Raw genomic sequence first — 27381 nt, forward strand, 5'->3', positions numbered from 1 at the left:
AGGAAAAATAAATACATTTAATACTGAACAGTATTTTGTGATAAATCTACAATCCACAAAATACTACAACAGTTTGTAGAAAGAAGTCCTTTCCTTGTTCTTGGACTTTCTTGCTATGTAAAAAAGGCCCCTGACAACTAATCACTCTTTAACCATAAACTCAGGGAGTGAAGGTTATCTGATGCACCTAGAAGACCTTCAAAATCTGTTTTCTAAGGTAGTGTTGGATTCTAAATGATCTAGAATAACTGAGGTGATGTGCAATAAAGTGTATTATAGTGTAATAGTCTCTAAAGAATTAAAAGTTACTCACTGACCACATTAGTCCATGGTTAGATGGAAGAAAGGATGGTCATCAGACAAGATGGTAACCTTTGATGGAAGACATCCAAAATTACACCAATTTTATTAACCACAGAGGCACACACAGCAGCTAGTAGTATCCAACCCTCTGCATAATACAAGTTTCAATTTCTGATAATGTTTCTGTCATAAATGTTATAAGGTTTAATTCCCATACAACTAAATAGACCAGTGAAGGTCCAATTCAAATACACAAAACTTGAACAGATTGATCTTTCAAAGATAACTTAAACAATGTACTTTATTATACTTTCTGATAATCTAAAATACACATAAGCTCTAAAGGCATCTTAAAAGGCAGCAGCTACTTAATTCAACAATATTCTAAAAAATAGTATGAAAATAGCTGCATGTAGTAAAATTAAACTTTTTAATTATTATGCCAAAATTTTAAATACATATTCAACAGAAATACACAAAATAACTTGCATCTCAGCTTCCAATTTCCAGTTAGTGTAATATAGTCTTCATAAAAACATACACATTTGGTTTCTTTCTAGTTTGTTTTTTTTCCCAAATCATTTTATATTCAAAGTCCTAAGAAAATGTGTACAAACAGACAATTGATTCCACTACACCTCAGAAAGTAATGCTCAATTTGGTCATTCCATTAATACATTACTTTTCTCTTTTATGATAAGTTATGTTGGTATTAGGTATGGAATTAAATATATTTCACTTTATGAAGCTAAAATTTTATTATATATTTAACAGGGCTAAAAAATGTATGAAAAGTATTAATTGAAAATACTTAAAAATTTGGGTAAAGTAAAAAAAAAATATTTTGGTTTCAAAACATTAATAAAATTTTGCTGATATCACATTAAAGCCTGAAGAAGTGTCTTTTGTTTCAAGTTTCAATATTTTCATTTATTAATTAATAGAGAATATATATAATTCAAGGACAGAATCATTCCAAAGGTACTAAAAGACAAATAGCAAAACATATATTAGTTTTTAACAAACACTATATCTATTAAATACATAGTTCTCATTTAATGCTTACCAAGAATATTCACAGATCTTCTGTTTTAAAATAATAATCTTGCATGAGCAAGTGTAAAACTGGAAGTTGTAATTTCAAGAGTTTTGTTGGCTATAACTATTTCCTGAGCAACTATTATACTTTAAATTTTGAGCACTTGAACAACTTCCAAGTAAGTTACAATGCAACAGTTTTAAAAATATTATACCCACATTCATTAATTTCCCTGAATAAGAATAGGAAAATTTCAAGAGCTTACCTTTTAATTTAAAAAATGCATGAATCAAGACAAGAACATTTTTAGGGCTTACATTTTAGTTCTTAAAACTGCACAAACAAATGGCTAAACTTTAAAGTCACAAGGTTAACATTCTTTCTTCATTAAGATATGAAAATCCAAAATTGTTACACTGTATTGCATATTACATACAAAATGAAAATAAATATCATACTTTAAATGTAATCAAAATTCAAATAATTTTTGGCTACAACTACAGAACATCAGAGAGATTCACACCAATAAAAACACTAATAAAAAACAATTACTGTGGAACCCACAGTATCAGGTGTGATTATTATTCATTAATTTATTATCCCTGTTTATGAAGCTGAGTAAATAATGTGTGTATATAATGAACATATCCAAACAAGGTGAAAAATTTCAAGTATATGTTCATACTTACTATTTTCTCACAGAAAAAAATAACAAACTCTTCTTTTTTGTTAAAGTGATTTACAGAATATTGCATAAGTAGTTCTTGACCACCAAATATGAAACATGACTAATTTTATTTTTTTCACTTTTAGATGTAAAAATACATATATATATAATTGCTAACAAGTTTAAAAAGCAGTCAAGAACAATTTGATATTCACATACTGTGAAAGGATTCTATTCTAGATATTTGACTGCTATACTCTTTGATCTTGTAAGAACTCTTAAGGTGTGAATTATAAAACAGGGTGTCAAACATTTACAAAATAAAAATGCAAAGATACTCAAATGTAGAAATCAAACTATTAAGTACATTAAAAGATAAACATAGCTTTTTAAATGCAAAATAAAATCTTATTTTTACTACAAAACCTGATATGGCATTTATATCTTACAGGTTTCAAATCACTTGAAATAATAATAATAAAATAATAGAAAAGACAAAAAATTACCCTAAATTTATATTATGGTACTAATTAATCTTCTACAATATTTTCTTTTGCTGCATAATTCTAACCACACTATAAGCTTTCTAAGTATGATTGTCCAAAACATTTTTTATTATGCTGCTTTATCTCTATTTTTTTAAGTTTTTATTGATTTTCAACAGTTTAGCTTAGCCATTACACTCTAATATGTGCTAGGTAGAAGTCTTTTAGTTACAAAGAGGTTTTAAGAACTTCTGAGGCTTTATGCAACAATATACTATTTTTCTTTTATTCTTCCTATCAACAGAAATTCTTTTAAGATCACTGAGCTAAGTATAAAACCTATTGATATAGAAACTGTTACTTTTCCATTAAAATGCCCAATTCTAAAATGCCCAAAAATATTAACAATTTCCAAATAGTAAAATCAATCTTTTGATTCAGTCAACTATACTTTCCTTTCCAAGGATTTAAAAAAAAAAAAGATATGGATAAAATTTCTTTACGACAGCAAAACACATGATCATTGTTTTGACCAAACAACCTTCACTGGGATCTTACAACAATTTCAATCATGTCTTTGTGGTTTCAAATCTTATCGAGTCATTAAAGCATTTATCTATTTGCGTTACAATTGCACTGTTTTTTACTTCATTTAAAATTAGTGAAAAATCGTGACCAACTGCTTTGCAGTCTTGGCAATGTCATAAGCACACTGAATGACCTGTTGAGTAACAAATCGATAATCTATTGATGGCTGGTTCTGACACAAAAGTGCGTTACATTCTCTCTGTAATCGTGATGCACTTCCCGTTAACTGTTTCAAAATGGATCTAATGTGATCTTCCTGTATGCCCTGAAAAATTGAAAATTATTATTCTCCTTGATTCATATTATGATCAAAAATAAAATAAACGACTTCTTTGAAATCTACGACACCGTGTAAAACACCAAATTTAGGACTTCCTCGATGTTCCACACAGGTTTCATATCGTGATTGAGAAATATAATCATGAGATGAAAAAAAATTAAATGTTTTTCTTATAAAAAGTCCTACAAGTATACTCATCAGCAGTATATTGTTTCATTAAGGAGTCTTATGCTTATTTACATGCACTTTCATACTAATTTTGTTTTGAACAGCACTGTAAATGTATCAAAAGCAAAATTACAATACATAGAATTACATAAAAAATTAAATTTAAAAATATGTTAAACACCATTTATTTCAAACATTTTTAACACTGAATAAAATATCTGTATATTTTGCTATTTACAATAACTTTCAAAATATAATTTTTACATAAATTTATAATAAAACACAAGATATAACAATAAAAAAGCTACTTTAAATAACTTGCAATGAATATTGATATTTACACATGATTTTGAATATAAACCATTCATCTCACCATGCAGAAAAACTGATAATCCAAATATATAGAAATGAAGCATTAAAAAATGAAAATTACAGTGTTAGTTTAATAATATGTAAGTAAACATTATTATAAAAGTCAGTTAGTACCTTTAATCACAAGTTCCTTTAATAACAGACTAATCAGAATGTTTTTCCAAAGCATACACAAACAGTTACAGCAACCTTCTAAAACCTATAACTCATTACTAATAAGATCTTTTATTTAATATAAATGCTAATCATAGTTAGCAATGACAAGAATAATTACAAACCATTTAACGTATATAATCTGGATAAAATATGTAAACTTCTGATGGTTTCCATCATTGAATTCTTTGCAAATCAATTATAAATTTGCCATATGCATGAAAAATAAGAAAATGTTATTTACACATATTTATAACAAGAAACCTGCAATGAGCCACCTTAGAATCTTGTGCTTTAAAACACAGAACCTGAAACATAAATAAATGTTTCTTTTACAAATTTTGAGTTTCCTAAAAAGTGACATCTTAAAGTAGAAGGTTTTAAAATTAAATATGAAAACATTTTTTAAGATATACTGGTTCAAACATTAACAAAAACTCTCTCAGTAAACATCTAACCCAAAATTTTTAAAGCAATGGAAATTTCTTTATATTTCTGTATGCATCCTGATTATTGCAATTTTTTTAAAAAACTTTTTCTTAGAAAACATTATGACTTGGACATTATGGTAGAAAAAAAACACTTACCTCAGAAAAAAAGATTACATTCCTAGATAATACAGTAAAGATATCTTACTTGAGGAAATACACTTGCAATCTCAGTAACAGCCTTCACTATTTTCTCAGAGCAAGGTATAAAACTGTACAGTGGAAAAAAAACATCTAACCTGTGAAAGTTTTTTCAGAGCAATGTACAAAAGTATAAAGAAGACAGAGTACCTATTTAAATATATATGTTGACTATCTATCAAAAACACTTACACAGAGTTTTGTGTATTTGTTCACGCACATGCTATACATTTTGAAAAACTAAATAGTGCCAAACAAAGCAACACAAATATTTTCAGAATTTTCAATTAAAACTTCAATATTTTATTCACATTTTAATTACAAAATTTTGTAACAGAAAATAATATAAAACTGATACCAATTTTATTTTACACTGTCAAATTAATAAGTCTGTGGAAAAGCCATTTTTATTTTTGGTTTGGACAGAATACTGGTACAGCACCATAGATCAATTAATACATATCTAACAAGCTTAAACAATACATAATTGAAGCTTGTGTACACTTTGTATTGAAACTTTAATGTGATGGACTGAAACAATAATTGAAAACCCAATTTCAGGAAGCAGATTTCTGTGTTTGTGTCACAGCATCTCTCTCTACAAAACAGACTATGTTTACAAAAATAGACAGAAAAAAAGTGTGCTTAAGAAATAATTTAAGTTGGAATTAGTATAATCATATAAACAAATAAAATGTCAAAAAAAAGATAAATATTAAAATTTTAAATACAGTTTAATTTCAACTCTGAGATCACAGTTAACATTTAAGTACCTGATTTCAGTTTTGTTTTGAAGTTAATTTTGATGACTAACCATTGGACAAATACTTGCTTATATGAGATGTACTAGTATCAAACTTCAAACCTATTTATTGCACTGTATTTTAATTTCTATGTTAAGAATTTTACACATGAGTAAGCACAAGTCAAATAAACAACACTTAACACTAGGAAGACATGCAGCCTGTTTCAGCAGAAATATAAATTCAAGGTTTCATCTCATACAGAACCTATAACCCCTGTTACAGATGGCTAATGTAAGTGTACAAATAGATTTTCATATATAATCAAGATATCAAATTGAAAATACTTTGTAGTTGTAATTAGTTGTATAAACTATTACACCGGCAAGTTCATATCATAGTAATAATGGAATTTTCTACATTTTATAAACGAAAGCAATAAATATTAAGAATTTATTGTAAGTACTTGCATAATAAACAGTACAACAGATTTATGGAATTCCTCTAAAAGGATGTAAATTAAAACAAAATTACACACACTCACCTGCAAAAACAAATCCTTTAAAACATAATTAACATAACACTAAAAACATTGTCTTAGCGATATAACAGAGTGAAAAAATTTATAAAAGTAGCCCAACCAATCTCGGTTTATAAAAACACAAATTAAAACTCATGTACACAATCAAATACACACAGTAGTTAAAACCACATTTTCTTCACCACAGTCATTACCAGTCCTTATAGATACACATCCAATTAAATATTAGTTTACCAGTGTTGAGCTATATAAGTTACTGGTGTATTCTAGATGCATTAACAACAGAAAATCTGTTTCACATTTACCCTGATGTTGTTGTCACAAACAATAACAACAAAACCATTTCATCAAGTATTGCATTTCTTTTCCATACTGACATTATACTATTTGATTATTCTGCCCCCAAAGAAAATTGTTTTTTTTTTAAAAGAGATATCCAGCCACATGCAAGTTAGTAGCTGAAAAAGTATACCAAACTCCATTCTAAAAGTATTAAGGAAGTAAAATTTCATTTTTCCATCATAATGTCCTTTTGAGAGAGAAAAATGATAAATATGGCTGCATATTTCCTGAAACTCAGCTGTTATACATTTCATGGGAAATTGATGTTATTCAGTTGTAAAGTTTTAAGTACACTATCATTGGCAGTATAGCTTTATAAGAAGTAATAAATTTTCATATGCATTTGACTATAAAACATTTACAAAGAAACACAACTCACTTTTCATGTTTTTTCTCTTGTGCAGAAATAAGAAGCTCTTGAATTTTTTTTGTGATCTGTTCCGTTTTGCGGTCTATTTCTTCTCGGGATGGCAGCTTAGACATGCTGTTTGCAGATGGATGTTTAGACTGTATCATTTCATTTGACACTGGTGGGGACTCAGATGAAGGACTTAATGAATTACTTCGACTCTGATGTGAGCTGCTACTGAAACACAAAAGGGAATAGCACACAATTTAAAAACTGGTAACATATAATTGCCCCCACTGAAGAAAAAACATTAAATAAATTTTAGAAAGTTTTAAAAGAAAATTAAAAGAATATGTTCTATATTCAACACAAAAACTTTAAAAATTCCATGCGAGCTATCTTCTCATCTGCAGTTTCTTTTGTTTGTTCATAAAACTCAGGCACTAGCAACATAAATCTCTCTTCCTATAACATAACTTAAACACTTACAATATAAATATTCATTCATAACTTAGACGCAACATGAACTTTATACATGGTTGACTAATTTAACAGACATCATAATCAAAAGAAAAATCGAAGTTATTACTTCTAGAATGACTTTAGATTGTAATATTAAAATACATTTATTTATCTTAAGTAGCTTTAAACTTATAGCAGTATAAATCTATCAATACTTAAATTTTATTGTCTTATTGCTATTTGAAACTTGAATGTAACTACTATTTGCACCATTATCAATTGTATATCACTTGTTGAACATGCAACTCACATTACACTATTGAAGTACACCATGCAGGAAGTATCACAAGCATACTTCATAAAAAGAACTTTATATCATTATTACTATTTATATCAACCAATCTAAACTTCAATCAATATAAACAGTTTCAAATTTTTCCAGTTTAGTTACTTTTATAATAATAAATAAAGAACACATACAAAAACAAGAAAAAAAAACTTACCCAGGTCTTGTTATTTTTTTTACCCTTCACTGTTGATAACATTTAATCCTACTTTTTTTTATACTAAGGATAGTATATGGTATTAAGATTTTTATTTAATTAACTATTGCACAAATGAACACTGAATAATAGCATGCAAAAAGCAGACAAAGTCCTATAACTATCACAAATTTTCTGGCTTTCTAACTGTGCTATAAGAGCCGTTAAAACTTCACCTAAGTTCTTTGGTATGTTTCCCATGAAAATAAAGCTTGAAATGAAAGAAAAATTGACAATTTTTTCTACAGAAAACAGTGTAATATAACACTCATTTGAGAGCTGAAAACCTTGTATATCTACTGGTTATAAATACTATAGTATTGAATATCAGGGAGAACTGTTGATAACTTGTGATAGGATGTGACATGTGGGTATGGCAAGAGGGTTTGGTCATTTTATTACTCTGTAACCAAAAAGATTGAAGACTAGGAAAATTATATGGTTTGTTTGAGAGATTATGATAACACATAATCTACATTACGTTTTGTACTTCTTGAATGGGTAATAAATAAATTACATAAGATGGGATGCTTACAGAGCAAATGCCACAACTCTCACACTTGAATAAATTTTCAATTTTATTTAATTATTGCCTTGTAAAAGTAAGAACTTAAAACTTGTATAATATTGACATATGAATTATTAATTACTTTTATTATTTATATTTATTGGTATACCAGGAATAAAAAGCAATTTAAGTTTTGAATGTAACTTACTAATTCCTTGTGAAACGTTTGTGGAGAAGGTTAGTAAAATAATATGTTTAATATGGTACAAAACTGATAATTACCACATTCATTTACACTTCACAAATGTTTTAAGTTCAAAAATCACAAACTTCTATTTCTTATTAGGACAGCCTTTAGAATTAGAAAAAATTGATGTTTTTAGGTCATGGTGAAAACTGACCTTCATGTGGAGAGTTGGTAGGTTGACATCATATTTGAGACATTTCTCTGCTCTGATCTGACTAGTTTTTAATACTTCATATGACTATGAAACATCAGCAATGATGGGACAATGTTAGAGGATACAAAAATATGAAAAAATAGCCCACTGTTAAAGTTATATCCCCTATATCTGTTTGTAACTCATATTTTTAATGATGTTAAAACCAAATTATCATATGTCTTAATAAACAACTTTATCAAAGTGGTGGGGAAAGTTAAGTAAGTGGGAAAATTTGAAAGATGTAAACAAATAATGCTCATTATTTTAAAATAAGAAAACTTGTTGAAATTGATAATTAGTATATTTGTTTCACATAAACTGGGAATGATGTCACTCACTCAATTTTCTTTAGTACAAATAGTGAGTGCATTATATTTATATACAAAGCAGCAACAGAATAGCCACTTTTTATCACACTTGCTGCTTGGAACTTTGTGGTTAGCTTGAGTTGATTGTCTTATTCATATGTCTCTAATTCAGTGGTAATGCAAACCCAGCTTAATCACAACTGGTTGGTTGGTTGGTTTGGTGTTTTACAGCACAAAGCAACTAGGCTATCTGCACCAAACATCTGGTAAAAAATTAATAAAACTGATAAAACAAAATTAAGATAAAATAAAACAAAGTTTAATTTTTGAATTGAAAAAATACATGAATAGCATTCAAACCAATTTTTACATCTAGTCTACAGTGGAAAGAGTAAAACTTGAGTGTACAAGTTGTAAATGATATTCTGTAACATAATTGTAATTATCATAACTCGCAAGGAAGACTAACAGATAAGTTCAAAAACCACCGTTAGTCACCTGAAGTTGGCCTTTCCAGTCCTGATTCAGAGTTATTCGACGTTACGACCAATTTTCAGAAAGTAAAGTAATAAAAGTTTCAAAAGACTTGTGGAAAAATTTTAATGAAAATTCTCCAGAATAACTAACGGGCAGTTCAAACAGCAGCGTTAGTCATCTGAAGTTGGCCTTTAAAAAAACTAAAACATTTATAAGGTGGACAGTGTCACCATTGCCAATAACACTGTCTAATGTTACAGATAAACCTTGGGACAGAACATGTTTAAAATGGTGCTGTCGTTGAGAGTCATAACGACAACAAAACAAAAAAACTTCCTCTTTTCGATCCTTATAGAAGCAAGATGGCCAAAGTTCAATGAAGGGTTTTATTTGGAAAAGCTTCTTTTCATGTTCCTCACTCCAAGTCCAATGCCAACTGACACGGAGCTGAGCCCTGAATACAGGACTACAGTCCATGTATGGAACAGGCACAGCATTGATAGTGCCAGAGCAGATAGATTTAGTTGCTGTGTCAGTGAGCTTGTTCCTGCAAATACCAGCGTGACCCAGTATCCAGAAAAACTAGATAGAAGTAGATGTTAAAAAGATACGGACCAGTTGGTTTTGAATATTGATGAGAACAGGGTGTGAACTAACGTGAAACGATTCCAGGGCCAATAGAGAACTAAGTGAGTCAGTATAAATAATGTAATTTGAGTACTGCTTGGCTTTTATGTGATCCAGTGCAATAAAAATGGCATACATTTCAGCAGTGAACACAGAAGCTGTAAAGGGGATTCTGCATGCAACCACCAAACCACAACAAACCATGGCAGAGACCACAGTCACCTGATGTTCAGCAAATAACACAGTATTTCTAATCGGGAGTGACTGCTTTTCTCAGATGACTTAAAGATAGGTCACATTTGGAGACTATAAGAAGCCATGGTGGGATGGGCTGATCAGTGGATACAGCAATGCTATCCAAGGACAGACCAATTCATCCAACTGCACCTAGATATGAAGGCCAAAAGGAGTAATAGCAGATTGTCTATTCTGAAAAAGTATGGCCTACTGAGGAAGGAAAACACAGCCCCAGCTGAAATGGTTTGGTGAGGAACAAAGTTTCGAAGCATATAGTAAAGACAGTTGCAAATTGGGGAAGTTTAAAGAAGGTTATGAGACTCTGCATATAAGCTCTGAACTGGGGAAGTACGGAAAGCCCCGGTGCAGAACCGAAATCCTTGATGATGAAAGGGGTCCAGTATCTTTAAAGTAGAGATCCTGGTAGAGCCATAGACCAGTGATCCACAGTCAAGTTTCAATTGAATAAAGGCACGATATACCTTTAGCATGGAGCATCAATCTGCTCCCCAAGTGGTGGAAGAGAGGGCATGGAATATGTTCAGTGCTCTTGTACATTTGACCTGTAGCTGCTTGATGTGTGGTACAAAGGTCAGCTTACGGTCAAAGATAATGTGTTTGTGTTTTCTTTTAGCAAAGTCACATCAGGCTATCTGTTGAGCCCACTGAGGGTGTGGGGGTCAAAGATAAACCCCAAGAACTTTGTCTGAGGGATAACATGCAGCACAACTTCACCAATACGGAGTTCAGGATCAGGATGAATACCCCATTTACAGCAAAAGTGCATGCAAAAGGTTTTAGAGATAGAGAAGTTATAGCTGTTTGCTGTGGTCCACTTCAGTAAATGACTGAGGGCAGTCTGTAGCTGCCGCTCAATATACCTCATGATCGACAACGAACACAAAATGTAAAAGTTTGCAATATAGAGTCTGTTTGCATCAGAAAGAGGAAGTTGTTCAGTGATGGCATTAATATTTATACTGAAAAGTGTAATACTCAAAACACAGCCTTGAGGGATTCCAAGTTCCTGTAGAAAGGACAGGGAAAGTGTCGAACCCACACAAACTTGGAATTGCCTATCCATTAAAACATTTTTAATAAAAATGGGCAAATGACCACGTAACCCATATATATGGAGGTCTCACAAAATGCTATACCTCCGTGTTGTATCATAAGCCTTCTCAAAGAATACTGATACAAGATGTCATTTGAGAAAGGCTTCTCTGATTGAAGTTTGAAGTCGAATCAGGTGATCCGTGGTGGAGCTCTGTCATCGGAACCCACACTGGGTGGGTGAGAGGAGGTTGTTTGATTCGAGGAACCAAACAAGACTAGCATTAACCATTTTCTCTAAGGTCTTACAGAGACAGCTCATCAAAGCAATTGGACGGTAGTTTAAAGGAATCTTGGGATCCTTCCCAGGATTAGAGAAAGGTAAGACAATAGTCTGGTGCCAGGCATCAAGAAAAACATTCTCCTGCCAAATCTGGTTTAAAACAATCAGAAAAATAGCAAGAGAAGCAGGAGATAGATGGTGCAGCATTTAATAGTGTACATCATCAAGTCCGACTGATGTGCTTCAGGCTGATGAAGGGCCAGTTTAAGTTTCACCAGTGTAAAGGAACAATTATAGTCATAGAGACAATCAGCTTAAAAGGAAAGAGGTGATCATTTTGCTTGAGTCTTGATGCCTGAGAAAGTGGAGGAAGAAGCAGAAGTGCTAGATACCCAGCAAAAGCTTTCACCTAGAGTGGCAAATAGAGGGTGGGCACATGCTGATCAACCAACATTGCCCACCCCTCCATGCACTTGTCCATCACACAGCTTGTCATTTCTGTACAAAGAAAACTGCCAAAAGGTGCCTGTATCAGCAGGTTTCAGAAATGTTTCCTGTAAGGAAAGACATACAGGATGGTAAGAAGCAATCAGTACTTTGATGTCATCCAGATCAAAATGTAAACCTCAACAGTTCTATTGTATTAAGGTGGCCATTTTTATTTATGTGTAGGCGAATTTGGGTGGAAAGCCCTTCTGTTTATGACCATGTCCTTTGTCTTTACTGTCTTCATTTGAGGGAGATTTATTGACCTCCATAGATCCTGCCCTGAGTTGATTGGGCAGGTCTTTGCCATTGGAAGAGGATTCCAGTGACTGAGGACATGAACAAATGATCGTTTGGCACCTTGTGGTGGGAGAAGAAGATGTACTTGAGGAAATGCCCAAACCCAGAGCCAAAGGAAGTGGATCTTGGGATTTGCTGGAATGTATGTCAGGGACAGAGATGGGTGTTGAAGTTCATTCATCAACTTTTTTAACCATGGAGATCAAATGACTTCTCATTTGGTTTGAGAATGATTCTTTTGAAGGCATAGAGAGATCCTTCTGAACTCCCACTGTAGTAGTGGAACAACGTGCAGCAGCATATGTCGAGACGAAGTGGTTGACAGGAACTTTCAAGCCTCAGGGTAAGTAATGTTTTGAACCATGATCAAGCTCTGCACCTCTTTTTCTTCAAACCATTAAGAACAAGAAGGAATGTAGGATGGGTGAGACCCATTGCATTTGATGCAATGAAGGTCCATGTCATACTCATAAGTATCGTGGTTTTGCCACTGCAACGAGCACACATCAAGGAACCACGACATTATGTCTTTGAGAGACCGAACCTCTGACACTGGAAATATCTGAGAGGGTTTGGAATGTATAACTGTACCCTGCAATTAAGATAACCTCCCTTGATGGTGGCAGGTGGATGTAGTGATGTAAATGTCAGAATGAGGACATTGATTGGCATCGTAATTCTATCTTTGCAAGTGGAGATATGCCTCACTGCAGAAACTTCTTGGGTGGAGAAACCAGCGAGAATCTCAGACTCAGAGATGTTCTTTAAATCCCTCTCATCAATAACTTTTTGTGATGAATTCAAAGTAGCATGAGGTGTAATCTCAATAGGTATATCCCCAATTGCCTTTGAATGCAAGAGGAGTTCACTATGTTGAGATGTGGATGCTTCCACCAATATGTCACCAGAGTGAAGCTTCTTCACTGCCTTTGGAGAGCCAGCAAGTCCCTCTAGTCCCTTTTGAATGAAAAAGGGAGACATGTGCCCTAAAGGTTTGTCTGAAAGAGAATGTAGTATAAGAAAATGAGATGTTGAAGATTGCTGGTCAGAATCTTCAAGACGTGATCGTTTACCTGTGGGCTGTTTTTTCATTATTTTATGTTCTAATTTGGAAGATCCATAATAAAAAAAGGAATATTTCAGTGCCCACTGACCATACACATCATGGGGCCCTACAAGGGGATGCACTAAAATGCCACACAAGGACACTGCAGCAATGCCAAGGTATTGAGTGTCATACCCAAATGCCAACATCAGATACAATGTTCACAACACCTGTTGAGAACAGTCAACACTGGTACTTGGTTGACCCTATCCCAAGTGGACCAGCCGACTGACCCAAGGAGGGGCCACCCCAAGGCCACTGTCTACAGGAATTCAAGGCCAAAGTGGTGTTACAGGGTTGGACCCCTCAACCACCATGATCCACTCCCCCCCTTCACAGGTCACTGTGCACGTAAAACATGTGGGTGGATGGTTTAGATCCCAGAGGAGGTAAATTGAAAGAACAGAACCTTCCCTGGAAGATCCCCTCACCACGTATAGGAATCCACACCGAGGGGCTTAATCATAAAGAAAGGTTTGCAGTGTGACTTTTTGTTTTATTTTATTGGGATTCATTGTAGCCTTCCCATGCTTTACCGAGTAACTAGTGCTAATGTTTAGTTACAACTGATGCGGAAAAACATCAAATATCAGTGAAAACTTTAATGATACAAAGTTTATTCTAGTAATTACAATTTAATAACAACAAATCCAACATTGCAATAAGTACATTAAATTAGACCTCATTTAATTAACAGCAGTAAGCCAGTAAGTCCCATCTTAAAAATAAACTCAAGTAAATCTTGTATACATAAATCCAAAACCATTTCTGTAGGTCCTGGAATCTTTAAGATTTAAAATACAAGTTGGAAAACAGTAACAATTCATAATTAACCACAACCACACAAACACTAAACTTCTCATACTGCACTATAAAAACACATCAAGTTCTTTAGTAAAATTGTCTTTCCCCCCCTCAAGAAAGAAAACATTTGTCATTAAAAACTTACCTACTAAAACTGACTGAAGTATTGTCATAATCTCCACTATTTCTTGAAGAGTGACCAGACTGTACATTACCCTAAAAGAAAAATATTAATATAGTACTTCTCTTTCAAGAAGAAATTCTATACTTGGATAACAAAGAATCTGAAAGCAATAATACTAATGAAAAAAAAAAGTCACTTTTCCATACTCTAAAATTCACCAAGTTCCCATACACAGTGTCAACAGACAGAACTTTTACAAACAAATAACACTTATACTCAGGTTAAATCTTCAAAGCATTAAAATGAACTTGTTTAAAAAAACTATTAGGTAAGTTAGTGTACAAACCGTTGTATTTTAACAACTTATTTGCACTGGTATAATTTCTGTATTTTGACAAAAGACTGTTAACTATAACAAATCAATTTCAGCTTTTGGAAAGAAAAAATGCTTTGCTGCATGCATGCATTTGTGTTCAATGGTAAGTTATTTTTTTAAAGATACAACTTTTCCAATCACTGTACATGCAACTTACAATTCCGCTGTCATCTCGAGGTAGAGCATGACTTCTCCTCTGATCAGAAAGGGATGCAGCTTTCCAACAGTAAGAAAGGTGTTCACCTTGTTGAACGTGCTGCCGTTCTCGTGGTTCATACATGGACTGAGGTCTTTGAGTTCCTCGAGGTTGGCGGAGAGCAACACCTTCTTCTAGTTTATCTGGAGTTGTTTGCTGTCCAGTAGCTGGATGATGATGACCAGCAGGAGGTTCAAAACCATTTGGCACATGATGAGGAACAGGATGACTGCTTGAAGAATTACACTGGATGGTTGATCTTAAGTTAGAGTTCTCTTGCATCAGTTTTTGAACCTGAAACAGTAAAACAACTTCCTATATTATTTTTATTGCAATGTGCATCTACTCATCCAACATAACAGATCTGTTTCAATCAGATTACATTATTAAATAAAAGGAAAACAAAAGTTAGTTGTGAAACTGATACACACAGATACTAGAACTGTGGTTATTTATACTCTATAGAAACATTAGGAAAACAATGTTTTGACATTAAACATAAAAAATTGATGATCTTGTACACAAAAAATGTAAAAGCTAATTCAAGTGGTATCAAAATTAAAAAGCTAATTTATCAGATCTCTTGTATTTAACCAGCAAATGAACACTTACTTCGAAATGAAAATTATTTTTAAAGGACCTTTTCCCACTAAAATTCAACCTTTAATCATGATCTAAAAAATTCCATATTTAAATGCAGCTATTCCAAGATGCAAGCCAAGTTAGTTAATCAGAAATGTCTGTACAATGTAGAAACATTTCACATTCCACTACATCTGAGAGATCTGGTGGACAAGTGGTATCATTCTTCTTTAGAATTGACACAAACTGGCTTCTATAAAATAATTTTTTTCTCAAGCAGGTCTGAACTGATCAAACATTAAAGTTTTCTTGACACCCTATGTTCTAGAGCTTCTAAAATTTTTTTTCTATCTTACTTCAGCTGCACTAAAGATTGATGATATAACCTTAGATCAGTCCTCATTTCTAGGTGTCTAATAAACTCCTCTTCAGCAACAAAGCACCTACGGGCACTCTTTTAAATTCTCCTTAACACATTCATGACATTGTGCACCACCAGTGGTACATTCGCATGTTTTCTGTTGAATGTTGTGTGCCACCTATGATACGCAGAACTCATAAGTCCTGTATGAAGGTATTTATTATCCATAGACAATTATAACAAAGCTACTCCTTCCATCATCTGCTACTAGAGAAGCACAAATGCCACGTTAAAGGAGAACTGAATTAAAAGAAATTTATGTGATAAAGTCACTTGTTACTTTTTATTTTAAAGTTACTTCTAGAGACTGGCATTAAATATTTTGTTGTACGTAAATGAAGCACAGAAAACAAACTTATCAAGACTTATTTCATCAATAAAAAAAACTGTTATAAAACTGTAATATAATGACAGAAATGAAAATGAAATTTTCATAGTGGTGGAGAAACAAACTAATTAGACTTTTGTTTAGATAGTCTTTCATGAAAATGGGAAAAAAGGTAAGTAATGGATAGTTCAGTTCATTCTAATCTTTATTTATATTTATCACTGAAACACTCCAAACACACTGTAGACTTCCTATACCAATCTTTGAACTATTACCATTCACAGTAGGGATTGTTTTATCTGATGTCTCTTCTTCACAACCATAAAACTGTGAAATACTCAATTATTTTAAAAAATGGCAAAATTATTCTAAGTAAACACAATGATCATTAGATTATTATTATTTAAATCATAGCATGTACCACCAGTGTCATGATGGCCAAAGCTTAAACTGGTGAGGACAGGATGTAACGTACCATTAGTGGTGCATTAAAGAGAAAGCTGTAAATGGAGTCATTCCATCATAACACATAACATATATAGTCATAAAACTAGCAGTGTCTAAGACATTATTGCACCATTAGAAAAGTCACTTAAACTGCAAATATGTCAATATTCAGGTATGATTGTTTCAGCATTTTTTGGTATCTTAACAATGACAACATGACAGAACCTAATTTTATATAGTACCTATGCTTTATGATTTACACTTGGATTCTGTTCATATCCAAGTATTTCTTTTTTCTGTAAGAGTGTCACAAGCATGGTGTTATGTTTACTTCACTTCTACACTTTTCTTTTTACTTCTAATTCTGTATATAGCTCCAGTGTTACGTTTTTTTCTTTGAGAAAATAATTTTCTTCTATGAACTGCAAACACAAAAGGGCGTCTAACCTACTCTTCTTAATACACGATTAATGCCTTTATTTTGTCTACACTTTAATGCATACTTCCTCACTGACATAGTTTTCTACAGTTTATTTTGTTTTACTCACTAATTCAAGCTTTTCTTTTAACTTTTACCAATTACAACTTTTCAACAAGTTAAAAAAGATGACTTATTTAGAAATTAGATTTCAATTACCAAATGCTTGGATCATGTTGCATCAAATACTTCCTTTACTTAATTTCATTCTCAACCATATACCACTTCAGTTTACAATTAAGATACATACATATCTTTAAAAATATTATGGAAATATATCTTGAAGCACCTCTCTCTTATTATTGTGATTTTGTTATCACACTGTTACAAACAAACTTTCTTAGTATGTTAAGAGGAGAGGGAAATAAACATTTTATTCACACATTTTCACTTTCTTGGTTGGTTTAGTGTTTTATGGCATAAAACAACTAGGCTATCTGAACCAAGAGTTCTTTCTTAAAACCTTTGATGTCAAGTTTTGTTTTATCACATTTAGAAGTTCTAAGACTAGATATTAAACCATGTTTATTATCTTCCATAGCCATTAACTTACTGACGTCAGATTTCAGGGCTGTTCTCTGAAGAAAAAAAAATCCATGGATGGTAGAAATAAACCCGATTCCTTGAATATCATATTTTCTAATGTTGATAAGAAACGGCAACAATAATGATAAATGAATATTGATTTATCAAGTATTCCCATTATGCTTTACAAATAGCAAGCACAGAACAAGGCTATTATTATTAGATAGATTGTGTAGGCAGAGTATTCATGAGTACACTGGAATGGGTAGCAACTGCTTGATGTAATAAAAGAAAAAGTGTGTAGGATGGTGTTCTCAAAGTTTTCAGGTCCATTCAAAGATGGAAGGCTTTTGAAATATCTTCCTTTACACTTTTTTTTTTTTCTACAACAGGTAGTTGTCATTCATTCCTGTATACCCATCAAGAACTACTATTCTTCCACCTTTAGATTTCAATTGTGTTATAAACAAATCAAGAAGAATAGATTAGGCTTAAAAATTTTTTTGCTTTACTAAATTAATATTTAATTCCAGAACTACCTGAAATGGATCTTTAAAAATGTTTCCTTCACTGTTGTCTAAGAAAGAAAAAGTTTTGCCAGTTACATAATTAACCATTTAAATCTTTAATGCATAAATTTTTACCATATTCTGTAAGAGATTGATTTCCTTCCTCATGTCTTTATTACTTTGAACAAGCTGGTTAATTCGAGCCTCAGATGTTGCCAGTTGCTTCTTAACCTCTAAGTATTCTTCAAGTGTAATGGGTCCATCTGACTGATCTGACGATGCAAAACTCTGCAACAGTATAGACATTATTTGAATCTTCTTCCCCTTTATAAACTACAAAAACATTATACAAATCCATTTAAATGATACTCTATGTAAAACACTGCAATATGAAATGCAAAGTGTTAAAAGCAAAATCATCCATGATGTTTAACTGTGGGACATCCCCACAACGGAGGAATGAAAAGTTGGTAGGGTAGATGCACAAATGCTGAAAGCAAAAATTTGAAAATAAAGTTTTAAAAACTACCATACAAATATAGCTAATATTAACAACAAATAATATGGGTAAGTGACACTTAAAGTGTATATACACAAGTAGGTTACATAGGGTGAAGAAACAGCAACAATACACATTCAAGTAAGAGGACATCATAAAAAAAAAAGCTTTGTACACCCATGAGCTAACAAAGAAGAATTACACAATACATTGTTTCTAGAACTAAAAAGAAAAATGTATACTCAAATAATTTGTTCACAAATTTCCTCAAACTTTAAAAAAATGTTTAAACTTCCACAACAACACAGAACTGATTTAACCCAATTTATGTATTCCTCTACTATAACTTTTGAAAATATTTTTTAGTGCAAAGCTGCATTATTGGCTATCTGTGCTGAATCCACAGAAGGAACCAAGCCTCATATTCTAGTGGTATAAGACTTAAAGCTTACACACACACAAAAAAAACTATCAAATTTTCTATAACACAATATATAATGTAAGTGTGTGTGACATACACAAACATCTTGTGTATCTTAGAAAGTGTGTTGGCATTCCCTACAGAGGAAAGCAATGAAGGAAAATTGCTGAAACTATTGCAATATTACACATATTCAGCTAAAGTTTCTACTCCTAAAGTTACAATAAGGCTGTGATTTCGCTAGATAGTAGATAGGGACAGTGGGAATCTCGTTAATACATTCATGAGCATCACTAATTAGATGACAAGGCATTTGGCTACCTTGAGAGAGTCATAGTTACATACAGCTACAGATTAATGAAGTAGCAAGATATCAGATGTAAAGACAGTTGGTGAAACATCAAACTGTTAGTATACTTTATACAGCTACAGATTAATGAAGTAGCAAGATATCAGATGTAAAGACAGTTGGTGAAACATCAAACTGTTAGTATACTTTATACAGCTACAGATTAATGAAGTAGCAAGATATCAGATGTAAAGATAGTTGGTGAAACATCAAACTGTTAGTATACTTTATACAGCTACAGATTAATGAAGTAGCAAGATATCAGATGTAAAGATAGTTGGTGAAACATCAAACTGTTTGTATACTTTATACAGCTGCAAATTATTTTATTAGTAGCTGTTGATGCTCTTTTAACTTTTCTTACCTCTGGTCTATCTCTAATTAGGACTGCTTTCTTTCCACCTTTCTGAGAAACTGCTTCTCCTAGTTCAGAAACCTCAATATCATCTTTTGTAAGCTCTGAGTTAACAGAATTGGTTGGATTCAGTTCAAAAGCAGCTTCACTATCTGTACTTACTGACTCAGATACTAACTCTATCTTGGTAGAAGCTTCTTGTGCAGGACCAATTACATGCTGGATGTCATGCAAAAAGAAGTAATATTTAGATGCCCTTCATTTCAGTCAGGTCAAATAAAGACTTTCAAACAACTGTATTTCTAAAGCCATGTTACAAGAAATACTATTTCATGCTTGATTAAATAAAAAGCTAGTACTATTTCTAATCATTCTCTGAAGCATCTTTATACAAAGATTATATCAAATAAACAAGTCAAAAAATTCAACTGGTTTAATCCATATGTGCTTCTTATAACCATGCAACAAGCATCACAAACAACCCAACTCTTAGGTATATCTTACCAAACATAACCCACAGTTATGGAAAAAAAACGAACTTATCTACACAGATCTCATTATCTGTTGATCAATATGATTGTTTAAATTATAACTTTCAGTTAACATTTATATTCTACAGTATACATCTGACTGTTATGAAAGTTGCTGTTTACTATTACAAGACAAATTTTAATTTTTTTCTTTCCCTTTGAGTTTAATTACTGAATTTATAATAAAACTGAAAAAGTATATTATTCTTCTAATTAACTTTTTTCATTTTCTTCTAATGCTACATCAAATTTCAATACAAAACATTATCACACTGAACCTGAACCAGATAAAACTACTGATAATAGAAGACTATATAAATGTAATCACTGACTGCTGTGCTTGTCACTGCTTCCTGTTCCAGGAGTGGCCTGTGGTTACCCTCAGTAATCTCATCATCAGAAGCTACACTGTCATACAAAGGTTCATCATCACTCATGTTTCCCGTATCTTCAGACAAAGTACTATCTGTTTTTGTGTTTGTACAGGACACGATTGGTCTCTGGTCAGATGCTGAGCAGTAAAAGGAAAAACAGAAAAACAACATTTCTAACTGAAATACAAAGAATTCATAAAAACCTTGAAATTCATGTTTAAAAAAAAAGAACCTTTATAAAGATACATGTTCCCACCCCAAAAACTGACACATCTCTTCAAGCCTATAATTTAAAATTGTTTTTTGCTGTTCTATTAACACATGGTCAGTACATTAAACTGAGCCCATACTGAAGAATTAATGTTTGCTTTAATATAATTCTGAACTTACTAAGCATATCTTCACAACATTTGGTGAGATTCAAATAAGTATCACACATGTGTTACACAATTCAATTAAGCATTTCTACTAAAAATTTGTCTTTGAATTTAGTCAGTTTGGGTATGAGATGATTTTCATGTTAAGAATAAAAACTACTTTTCATCTTACAGTTTGTATACTTAATTTGCTTACCCTCTAGAAGCTCCTGAATGTATAAAAACAATTTTTCTAGTAATACTACATGTTCTGTTATTTTCTCTACCCTAACACTACATTGGCTCAGTCCATTTGACCAATCTTGAAATACATTACCCTGTTTTCTTTCTAGAATTACCTCAGTTTGTAGCAGAAATTACATTTATTATAGACAGTCTTAGGCTTGTGACATTTAATTCTATTTTCATCTAATTTTATTGTTTTGTTGCTAACTACTAAATATGTCTAACTACTAAACTTGTGCAAAAAATCTATAAATCACAAAGCAAACATAAAGCTTAGGTTATTATAAACACAACTACTGAATTGCATGATACATAAGGAGCTCACACTTATACTTTGCTGATAATTTTTTAATTTAATTTTTCCTTCGTTTCCTTATTTAACCTATAAAGTTTTTCATTTTTATATCTCACTGAATTTATAATAATAAATAAAAAGCATGTTATCACACCTCACCTCTATCTCTAGGTGTAAAGCTCTGTGTCAAGCACAAGCCTAGTTGTCTTCTTTTTGCCTCACTCAGTATATCAATAACCAGAGTAGCAAATTCTCGTGCATTAAATTTGGCTAACTTCTGTCTGCCCTGTAAAAAAGTAGAAATGTTTTTACAAGAAAAATGATATTAAAAAACTTGTATTATCAAAAAAAACTATGGATGACAGATAATTAACCCACAAAAATTAAACACAAATGCACATTTACTTTCATCATAAAAAGTTTCATTTCTACTTTATTTCATAAAAAAATAAAATATTATATGATATACCACAAAACAAACAAACAAACCTATTGGGTATCCAGAAGTCATGATGTCAGTTTAAAGATACATGGCACTGCTTTATAATGTTCATTACAAATTTACAAAGTGTGTCAAAGTCTATCACTGGAGATGGTAAAAAGAGCACATAAAAATCATAATGACATGTGATGCATAGGTGATGTGAATTTTAAACAACAGGTTTAAAACATACCTACACTGATCTACCCCATGTAACAAGATAGTATATAATAATAAATTTGAAAGTGCAATACATGTATAGCTGTCAACATCTAACATCCATGAATGTGTGAAAAAAATTAAACAGCCAGGTTCCAGGGTTAAAGCTCAAGGGAGCAAAACACCCTCTATAACAACACATTTAAGAGTTTAAGCTAATGTGTCTTTCAACATCACACATTCCTTTGTACTTGCATCTAGCTGAATGGTTACATGTTTTGTATTGAAATTAATTCTTATGGACAATTCAGGAACAATGCATAGGTACTTCTTTCTCAATTTTGTATTGAACTTAGTATTACACCTTGATATTTTGTTAGTTTGGATTATTTTGATGCTGATGGGACAATCAGATACTGAAACTCTTTCACTCACCTTATTCCTGAGATTGATGATAAATGGCACATGTTGATTGTACGTGATAGCCCATTTCATTGGTTAAGAGGTGAACAAAGAACCAATCACTAGTTACAGCACATAAGTGCAGCAATTATATATTTTAGACTGGTCCTTTATCTTTGCTACCCATCAAGCACAGTTGAAGTAAAGAATGAGGACCATTCTAACAATTTTAAAAAGAAAATTACATGTTTAATATCATGTGATGAAAAAAAGAAAAAAGAAAGAAATCACACACTAGTAATTGTGTGATTTTAGCAGCCAGGCATTAGAACGTGATCTGTGCTCAAAATGTGCAAGTCTCATGCAGGCTGAGAGAAATGAATGTGAATTTTAAAGACCACATGAAAAATGATACTTTACTGAAAGATTTGGAAGACATTCACTAACCAAAAGGGAGTACCAGTGGTGGCCATATAAGGTGTGCAGGCTGTGTAGTGCACAGGGGTCTAGGGAGCCCACCAAGCCCTAATCCAAATAAATTTAAAAGATCTACTAAGAAACAGTGACAGAATAAGAATAATATAATTTTCAGAAGGGCTGTGAAGTCAGCAACTGGCTATTATTATTCTGCAAGTCATTCTTTGAATATGCTCTGATCTGGCTCTATAATCAATTTTTTGTATGATTTATGCCACACAAGGACTCATAAACCAAGTGCAACTGCTACTGGTGAGTACCCTCAAATTTTAATGTCTTAAAACTTCATAAATAGTCCTTAGGGGAAATTGATCACTGAGCAGTACATTAGAACTACTCAATAATCCAAGTAGCACATTAACCCAAAACCATCAAAAAATCTCAAAAACTCAGTGATTGATGTATGATATAGCATGATACACTATACCACAAACATTCAAAAATATCAAATGCCACATTAAACTACAAAAACTCAGTGATCTAAATCTATTGTAGCACATTAAACCACAATCATTCACAAATTTCAAGTTGCACACTAAGCTATAATCACTCAATAAATTTAAGTGGCAAATTAAGTTACATAAAGAGTTCAAGCAATACTTTAAACCACAAACACTTAATACTTTGAAGTGGCACATTACACTTTAGTAGTGATAAATATGATAATATGGTCATTACACTACAAGCCATTTTTACAAATGGCCAAAAGCACAAGTTCCTAATATACTCTTCAAAAAAAGAAATGCAAAAGGGATATTGTTTTTTATTTTAAAGAGGAATATATGTAATAATGTTACAAACTCAGAGTATGTGATGTTACACATGTTAAGGCACTGATTGTCAGACCAAAATGACAATAAAATTTGTGCACTTTGAAAACGGAGGAAAACATCGAATTTTTCGCCAAAACGCATGCGTGCCCAATAAATTTGTTTGAGAGATCTGCATGTTCTGCAAGTGCAACATGTGCAAAATCCCTATAAAAGTGACGGGTTCTCGGTTTCCATAGCTCAGTGTTAAGCCACCGACACGCAATACAGTTACGCCAAGACTGACTGAAGCACAACGCAACAACGCCATTGGTCGCTTGGAAGCAGGCGAATCTCGATCAGATGTTGCCAGAGCTGTGAATGTCCACCCAAGCACCATCACAAGGCTATGGAATTGTCACCAACAACATGGACCAACTCGTGACCATCCTCGATTTGGCAGACCTCATGTGACCACGCCTGCACAAGATCGCTACATCCGGTTACGTCACCTTCGGGATAGGACCACCACTGCGACGTCTACTGCCTCAACCATACCAGGGCTGTGTAGGATTTCCGATCAGATCATACGTAACTGTCGATGAGATTCTCAGGCCCCATGTGCAACCAATCATGGTGAACCTCAACGACGTGTTTCAACATGACAACGCCCATCCTCACACAGCCCGACACACCACTGTCTTCTTGAGACACCACAACATCAACGTTCTTCCCTGGCCCTCCAGATCACCAGATTTAAACCCCATCAAACATCTTTGGGACGAGTTGGACTGACGTCTGCAACGGCAACAACCTCAATTGCAGACTCTACCTCAGTTTGCAGCAGCTTTGCAGGCTGAGTGGACAGCCATTCCACAGGATGTGATTCGTCATCTCATCACTTCCATGGGTAGGAGATGCCAAGCAGTTATTGATGCTCACGGGGGGCATTCTCGTTATTGTCGTTCAGTGACGTTAAACTTCAACTAGTGAGCGTGGACTTCGCCTTTGCAGACTTTGGATGTTTAGCAGTGAATGTGCAAAGTTTCACACATGTCATACAGACCTACTCGGAATAAACTTGTTAACAATTTGTCTCAAATTTTGCCTTTTGAGTTTCTTTTTTTTGAAGAGTATATTTAAACTTGGTCCTAGGCATTTTGTAATTTGCACACAGATGATAGAAAGTATACTTTTTTTGTTCTGAGATAAAAACATTATAATTTCCCAGTTCCATTTTCAAGAATCTGGAAGAATAACTGTTATGCACATTCTAGTATGGAAGCAAAAGCAAAAGAATATCTTACTTGATTTCTGGTGGTAGAGAATTCTGGATAAACAGGTAGGAAACGTACAATTTGTCGATCTGTTACTAAGGCACTGTAATTCTGAGTTGACAACCAAACTGCAAAGATGAGAATTCTTTAATACATTTAAAGATATTCAGCTTCTCTAAGCCACATAAGAAATCATTTCTACTAAGTACCCACAATGTTAACTTTTGAAATGACAAGTGATAATAGGAATTGTACTTCTGATACTTTCTTTCAGTCAATTTTGTACTTGGGTAAATACTATTTTTCAAACAATGATAACTATCACAACTAAGCCTTATGACTTACTATAACACAATGAGTTTGAAATCTAAAGATTTGACCACACTTACTGCAATCAAAACAACTATATTTTAGGGTATTCAATTTCAATAGTAGTAATCTAAAGAAAAATACAAAAGTGTCCAACAGATTAGACCCCTTTCTCCATGATTCTGATAGTGGAATCACCTTTTGAAAGCACAGTTTGTTTTAACCCTTTCCTGGAATTGCCAAAACTACACTTGCCTGCACCCATTTGAGCATCACTAATATGCATTGAAGCTGCTGCACTGATGCAAAGAACTTTTGTCAAAAAAAGTAGTGAATTATACATATACTCCAGTTAACTTGCAGTACAGAAAAATTTCCTACCCTTTAAGTGAAGCCATAAAAGTATTTTTAACAGTGAAGTAAACTTAATCAGAAGTGTTTATATTTATGTCAGAGAGTCAAGACGACTATCAGTAACTTGGGTTTCAATTCATAAATAAAAATCATAAACTTTGTACTTTGACATCACAAATATCTAATTTGAACCAAAGCTGCATCTTGTTTGTAATGAAATATGAAAGAAATGGGTGCAGCACTTTGTTTGATTCACTAAATACAGTAATATCTCGGCAAATACAAAACACAGGATTTTGTTTTACATTCTAGCTCAGTAATATCTGTAACTTGAGTTTTTAATTTATAAGAAAGCTATAGACTTTGTATTTTGACATACCATATGATAAACAAAAATCAATGATTTTTTTAATATTTACTTTTAAATAAAGAAATGAATGTATAATACCAAAATCTGAATTAAAATTTACAATTTCATACCATACTTATTAACATACATTGATAAAATAGTAGTTCAATAGAATTTTGAATGCCAGTCTGCAAATATGATAACATGCTCTTTGACCTCTACCAGAGGTAGGCCCACACTGAAGGGGATAAGATACACACAAGTTAATTTATCTCTTTCTGGACTGGAGGGGTTTAATGATATAAAAGTGTTTAGTGTATATATTATTGATTAGTTTATTTTGTGAATGAACATTTTATAACTGTTTAGTTTTCTTAACACTCCTATGAAAAGTGAGCCCTAATAGGCCCCAAAGCAACTTGAAAGGTTATTAATATTAGGATAATAAATTTGTATTTAAATGAAATTGCCATTTCATTTAATGAAATGAAATCAAATTTATTAGCCTAATATTAATAACCTTTCAAGTTGCTCTGGGTCCTATTAGGCCCCACTTTTCGTAGGAGTGTTGATCAAAGAGAGTTAAAAGCAAACAATTATTGGAAGTTGTGTTTGTAACTCATTGATATTGAGCATATAGTTAGCAAATGATTTAGTATTAAACATATAAATAGTATGGGATGAGGGGGAAATAAAAAAGACAACAGCAGAAGAGCATGAAACCACTGTCAAGGAAAAGTTTTGCATGAAGTTAACTATGGCAGAAGTGGTAGGGCTAACATTTAATACGTAACAGGGAGAATAACAGTAGAAAAGTGGATAAGAAGAACATATTCCAGCAAAGCTTGGTTCTAAAGCAACTGAACCTACCCAAGTACACTTTTACAAAAACAACAGAGAATATTTAGAAACAAAAAGGCCAACTGATTACTGGAAGAGTAATATATGACTGTTGTAACTGGAATCACAATTACACACAATACTAGTGGAATAGCAACAGAGAAGGATAGTTCAGCTTGTAAACAGAAATTCTAAAGTAATTGAGTAGGCCTAAGACTTTTGGCAAGAAAAATAGAACTGTATACAATGTTTATGATGTGCCTGTGATCTCTATAGTGT

At 32.6% G+C, this 27381-nt stretch overlaps 1 protein-coding gene across 5 annotated transcripts in view; it reads right to left on the minus strand.

Annotated features, from left to right (window-relative positions):
- Window positions 1-586: 586 nt before the first annotated feature.
- LOC143240768 (ARF GTPase-activating protein GIT2-like) overlaps window positions 587-27381 on the minus strand; it is a 61036-nt gene continuing 34241 nt past the window's right edge. For 2 of the 5 annotated variants that reach the window (XM_076483764.1, XM_076483766.1), the window contains 10 exons: window positions 25281-25378; window positions 21865-21991; window positions 20767-20945; window positions 19914-20123; window positions 18416-18568; window positions 14952-15284; window positions 14440-14510; window positions 6690-6896; window positions 4692-4755; window positions 587-3347 (listed from right to left, as the gene is read on the minus strand). In XM_076483764.1, the coding sequence (XP_076339879.1) occupies window positions 3153-3347; window positions 4692-4755; window positions 6690-6896; window positions 14440-14510; window positions 14952-15284; window positions 18416-18568; window positions 19914-20123; window positions 20767-20945; window positions 21865-21991; window positions 25281-25378 (1637 nt within the window). In that variant the 3' untranslated portion in view covers window positions 587-3152. The remainder of the gene's footprint in view (window positions 3348-4691; window positions 4756-6689; window positions 6897-14439; window positions 14511-14951; window positions 15285-18415; window positions 18569-19913; window positions 20124-20766; window positions 20946-21864; window positions 21992-25280; window positions 25379-27381) is intronic. The other 3 variants (XM_076483765.1, XM_076483767.1, XM_076483768.1) reach the window with 3 other exon arrangements.

This window comes from Tachypleus tridentatus, chromosome 13 (genome assembly GCF_004210375.1).
Source record: "Tachypleus tridentatus isolate NWPU-2018 chromosome 13, ASM421037v1, whole genome shotgun sequence".
Lineage (NCBI taxonomy): Eukaryota > Metazoa > Arthropoda > Merostomata > Xiphosura > Limulidae > Tachypleus > Tachypleus tridentatus.